The sequence below is a fragment of the Nematolebias whitei genome, chromosome 7 (genome assembly GCF_014905685.2).
Source record: "Nematolebias whitei isolate Nwh7 chromosome 7, NemWhi1, whole genome shotgun sequence".
NCBI lineage: Eukaryota > Metazoa > Chordata > Actinopteri > Cyprinodontiformes > Rivulidae > Nematolebias > Nematolebias whitei.
Window position 1 is genome coordinate 42,912,492 of NC_056504.1, and position 5,799 is coordinate 42,918,290.

Below are 5,799 nucleotides of genomic sequence, written 5' to 3' on the forward strand. Positions count from 1 at the left end.
GATGTTTAACAACCTGTTAAAATACAACAAAATGCAGGAAATCCCATCTACTTTATTCAGAATCCCCCCCCCCCCCCCCCGACAATATTTGCATTCTGACATTGATCGATTAACAAATTAAATCCTGGCTACCATTAACATCCGAGTAGAGATGGCTGCACTTGGAGTGGCGCCGTAACTTGGAGGCATGAACTGAGGAGAAGTGGAATCATATAATGTCTTATGTCTAATGACTACTATGATTCACAAACTCAAAGATGAAAAATGTCTCTTGGTATCCGAAACCAAGTGGCACTCCTAAAATGTGTGGAAGTCAAAAGAAGACTTGGTGATGTTTGTCATCACACAGAAACTTTGTAATATTGGTCAACATGTGCGTCTAGCTCCTATGAGGCCAAGAAGTATTTCATTGTTTTATATATGCATATAATACATAATTTTTGGTCGGTTAAATAACCTCAAACTTCACAGCAAAACTGGCCATTTGAAGTAAAAGAAGATGTTTACCTGCAAGTCTGCAGTAACACCCAGGAGTTAAAGAGAAACAGCGTGTTGTATCCAGAAAAGAGACAATGAAACTCTTCTGTACATGAACTAAAGGGAAAAGGAATGCACTATAAACAATTGCTCATTTATTTCGTTTGAAACAACACTGAGCAACAATTAACTGCAGGGACGTTACTGTGCAAGTTAAAAGGTGCCTTTGTTTTGATATTTGTAGCAGGAGGTAATGCTACCCATCAGCAGACGGATGTGCCTTGCAGGAGAACAAGGAGGGAAGGAACGAAACGTTTGGAATGACCACCTGATGGATTTATAATGCTCAGACGAACCGCAGACACGGGAAGAAAAACAATTCCTGGAAAACAATCAGTGAAAATGACAGAGGCCTATTCTCCACAATGTCTGACCCCGGGGGCGCGACATGCCCGCACAAAGTAACTAACCGAGGAGACGGGGCGATCTTAGTGTCAAGGGCATCTGCGGCGATAATTCATCATCTCCCAGGCTGCGAGCGCCATCCCAGCTGGCACAGCAGCGCTGCGACTGATGCTCAATCAATTAGAGCCCGAACGCAGAGAACGGCGAGCACGAACACGCAACAGGAGAACAACAATATCAGAGCCACACTTCACATCTGTCATCCACCTGACACGATAACTGCACCCTCAGCAATTACTGCAGGCTTTTATTTATATTAAACAGGATGTGCTCAGTGTTCGTGATGATTTCATATGAGGCCACTTACGGCAAACTTTCAGCAAGTCTTAATTCTAAAATAAATATCACCTGACATCTTTATGTGTGAATAAACACTAAATAATTAGGACAAGTGAATTAGGATGTTAACGTTAACCTGTCAGAAGAATGTTTTTTTTTCTTTCATTTCTGTTATTTAACTTTATTTATAAGAAAACTTACGAAACAGAATGAGAGAAACTATATCAGCGTAGATGCCATCTTAATTCATCCCAGTTTTATTTTAACAGAGTTTCCCGAACTATACAGCAGATTAACATGTAAACGGAACAACCTGCTTTGGATGGAAAACCGGACATGGGCGTGAAACGAGACAATATTTATTCAGTTGTTAGCTTTTCCTCTTTCGGTCATCCATCACTTTAAGCTGGAAACAGTGAGAGCAGCGGTGCAGATGAGGGGGAGACAGATGACGAGGCGTTTTGAAGAGGAAAGCGAAGCGTTCTCTAACCGCTGAGTATGTACAGTAAATTACGCCCTGTATCACTGTCAGTGACATGTGATCATTACTGTGTTGAGTAAACGGAGGAGGCTCTCACCCTGCGTGCCAGCCCCAGGGCGATGAAACACTTCTCTCCAGCATCTGTGATCTCCAGCTCATAATAGTGGAAGCGTGTGTTTAGAGGTCGGCGAGCCTGAGCCAAGGCCACGTCTACGATGCTCTTCCCTTTCCCTACATACTCCAGCAGCTGTGAACAGATGAGAAACGTACTCACTTTAAGGAAAAAGACGATGAATTCACATGAAGACTTTGATTTAAAGAAGTTTCATGTTCAACTTTCTTTGTGATTCTAAAAAAGGCAGACATTCATGAAGCTACCCGTGTGTGTTTTTATTTATCTGTTTGTTGGTCAGACCGCTGGACAGATTTAATGAAACTTGCAGAAAGTATTTGCTGGATGTTGGTCTACAACTGATTAACATCTGGGGCCAACCCAATTCAAGATGGCTGCCACAACTAATCAACCTCAGCACAAAACTGGCCATAACTCAGTCAACTGTACAGTCTGATCCCCAACACATATTCTAACAAACCATGAAATAAATTTGTTTAAAACGTGGATATGCTCTCTGTAATGTATGGAAAATTGTTGACAAATTTGTCAGATAACACATTATAACAGTGGGAAATGGAGATGAATAACATTAACAGATGCATCATGGGAAAATGTGTGTTCGCAATGCCATAAAGGAATCAGGAGCCAGATCTGGAAAGAGCTTGACTGGAAAATAAAAACTAGATTTTTAAAAAAACTTTCATTTCCAAGAGTTCAACTACAGATAAATGCTGAAGGAATCGTGGTATGGTCGGTGACCGAACACACGTCTTTGGGGACTGTCCAAAAATTAAGACTTTTTGGGAGAACATTAAGCAGAAGATGGAGGACATTCTAAGGACAGATCTTCCCATGGACCCTCTTCTATTTCTGCTGGATATGTATCCCAAGGATTTACTCAGTAAAGATCAATGTTATATATTGCACATTCTGTTGCAAGATGCAAGAAAGACTATTACCCTAAACTGGATTAAGCCCTGCTCACTAGAGCTGTCATTTCTAACTCTATTGCTTACCAACTGTTGACCAATGGATGCAAAAACTGAAGCATGTCTATGTGATGGAGCGTCTGACGGCCCAACTACCAATGAAAATGGATATTTTCTCACAAAGATGATCACGACTGTCTATTCTAGCTGACAAATCTTTGTATGCTGCTTGATTCTGCATGTGTCTTGTTTGTTTTGATGTGTGTTTATTGAACCCAATCTCAACTTTTTTTTTTCCATCGTCTTTAAATGTGGCCTTTGTTGTTATACTTGCCGAGGCAATAAAGTAAAAAAAAAAAAAAAACTTGGGATATGCAAGTTCATATAATATACATTCCTTCAAAAGATACTAGTTTCATTAATTTAGAAATTTGAAAGATAAACATGAACATTTTCTGTTAAAGAAATAAAAGCCTAATCAATAATATAAAAGAATGCAGCTCTATTTTCTTGGTTCATTTTATTCTAACGAATAAAGGGCTTTTAGCTCAGACATTAAAAGTTAGTCACTGACTTTTGTTATTTAATATATTTGGAAAAAAATAAAAAAGAAGCTGTTTTAATCATTAAAACAGTCGATAGACTTTGGTGCGTCACCTGGATGATGCAGAACAGGTGAAAGAGTTTATTTAGGCGTTGAAATGACTGCGCTGTGCTTCACCGTTAGTAAAACCTGCCTGAATTTGACTCAACATGCCCCCGGCCTCGAAGATAAGATAACATTAGAGGTAAAAAAAAATGTTTTAGGCTTTTCTGAGATGTTTAACAGTAAAACAATTCTCATTTACTGATGAGCTTCATGGAAACGTTTAAAAATTCATGTTTAAAATAAAATGTTAATGTTCTACTGCTGTCATACGAGCTGTTTGAAACAACGAAGCAATCTTTGAATTAGGTGACAAAATGTGTTTGCAGTATCATATTTTAAAAGAAACTGTCAAGCGTCATTGGATTTATTGCGTTATTAGTTTCTGATGACATACATGGTTGAAAAGAATAATGTTTATTCACAGAAGGCAACATTATCCAGCAGATTTACTGACTTTATTCAATTGTTTAAAACGTTGTAGCTTAAAAATCTAAGAACTTCTGCATTCCAGAAGAAATGTTCTTTACTTTTATAACTATCAGCACTCCTGGATTTATAGTCTAGTTTATGGTTATGTGTCTTGTATTTATTGTTTTTTTTTTTGTTTTGTTTAAAGTTGTTTGCAATAAAATGACAAGACAAGAAAAAAAAAAGAAAAAAAAAAGACACCTTTTCTCTCAAAATTATGACAAACAAAAACAAGCTTTTGTATTTTCTGTACACACTGCCTTTGCTGCATGGCTGCAATGAGTACAACAAAGTTGGAAAACAAAGGAAATAAAGTCTAATCTTTCATTTTTTTACCCCCTACAGCTAGGAGTTGCTTTAAACTCTTTCTGCTGACATATGCAGACTTGGGAAGAGTTCATCCATGTGAGGTCTGAAATTAGAGGGTTCGTCAAACTTTACTTATTTAAACACTCAAATTAGACGGTCTGACTCAAAGTTCTTAATGATAAAGACCAACACAACTGAATCAGAAGCATTAGGTAACGCTACGGCCTTTTTCCTCATCAATCCTGGTGTCTATATTCCTCACAAAAAGCAGATTTTACTAACAAATGACTTATTTACATGTGGTTTCCCTTTAAAGCTAAATTTGTCCGTTCACTGATGGAAAGCAGCCTAAAGGGATCTGGTAAATGGCCTCTTTTCTATCTCCACATCACATTCTTGATTGTCTAACATTCAGCCTTTCGCTGCCGCTGATGTTGACTGAAGTGAAGCTCCTGAGGGAACGCATCAAGGTTTAAACAGCTCCATCTGGACTGATAAAAGCTGCTCCACGACTTACCGTGCCCGTCACCTTGACGTCATAGAGACGGGCCCAGTCCTCTTCGTGACTGTCAACTATCATCTGTGCATCATCGTCCTCCATTCCCCAATCAGCGTTCAGGTCCAGGAGCACTTCTTCCCCCAACGAGTGCATCCCTACTGCAGGGTAAAGAGCTTCAGGAGATGCTGGGATATCAACACTGCCGATCTGAGCAAACATTCAAGTTTAGGAAAACAGGTGGGGATCAACGAGAGGCACGAGAAAAATATAAACAGACAAAAAAGTTGGGCTGTTATGAAACCAGATGTCTTTGGACGCTTACTTCATCTCCATTTTTGGTAAAAAACACAGTTATCTGTCCGTCGTCGGAGTCCAATGATATTCCACAACCGATTCTGTCACCTCTGCAGCATTTGGCACCAAACTGCTGCCCGACTGTGCTGCCGTTGTAGAGCCTGCAGGGAGGAAGGCAGAACAGACTGATGGCACAATGGGACAGGTAGAGCTCATCATATTCGGAAAATACGTACAACACGGGCAGACATAAGGACATTTTCCAGGTCGTTCAGCTGAAAACCTCTTGACAAAATCTGGGTGTCAGCCAAAAGGCTGCGTGAGCACTGCCTCTAGCTTTTTAGCTAGCGCACCTGTATTGCGTGCCGCTAGCTTAGCGCTACGTCGGTGCCGGTAATTTGACAGGGGTGCAGTTCGGTTCGGTGAGAAGGGCGCTTGGTTCTGTTGACAGGGCGGGGCGCCCTGCTTGTATAATGGTAGGTGAAACACTGTATTATATTATTATTGTTTAGCGTATATCTTAGATCATTGTACCGGTATACGGTTTATTTTTATATTTTTGCTATTTTGAGTGTAACTGGGACCTTGAGTACACAATTTTCTTCCACCTCATGTACCATGTGATGCAAATGACATTAAAGTCACCTTGACCTTTAAATTCTCAACATGGCTGGTTCAGGTTTGCTCCCCCCCACAGTCAGTTTCAATGGCTCCTCTCAGAAGCAAATGGAAACCATGTTTTATGAATAATTATCAAATTAGTTTTTGGCAGAATCAAGTTTAGCCGGTTGGCCCTCTGCAACAGTCCCAGTTCCATAAGCTGCCCCCCCCCCC

At 40.1% G+C, this 5,799-nt stretch overlaps 1 protein-coding gene across 1 annotated transcript in view; it reads right to left on the reverse strand.

The window, feature by feature from the left end:
- spryd3 (SPRY domain containing 3) overlaps nucleotides 1–5,799 on the reverse strand; it is a 20,746-nt gene that overhangs the window by 8,373 nt on the left and 6,574 nt on the right. Inside the window, exons 5-7 of the mRNA XM_037679615.1 lie at nucleotides 4,994–5,126; nucleotides 4,690–4,878; nucleotides 1,800–1,949 (exon numbers count right to left, since the gene is read on the reverse strand). Of these exons, the coding sequence (XP_037535543.1) occupies nucleotides 1,800–1,949; nucleotides 4,690–4,878; nucleotides 4,994–5,126 (472 nt within the window). The remainder of the gene's footprint in view (nucleotides 1–1,799; nucleotides 1,950–4,689; nucleotides 4,879–4,993; nucleotides 5,127–5,799) is intronic.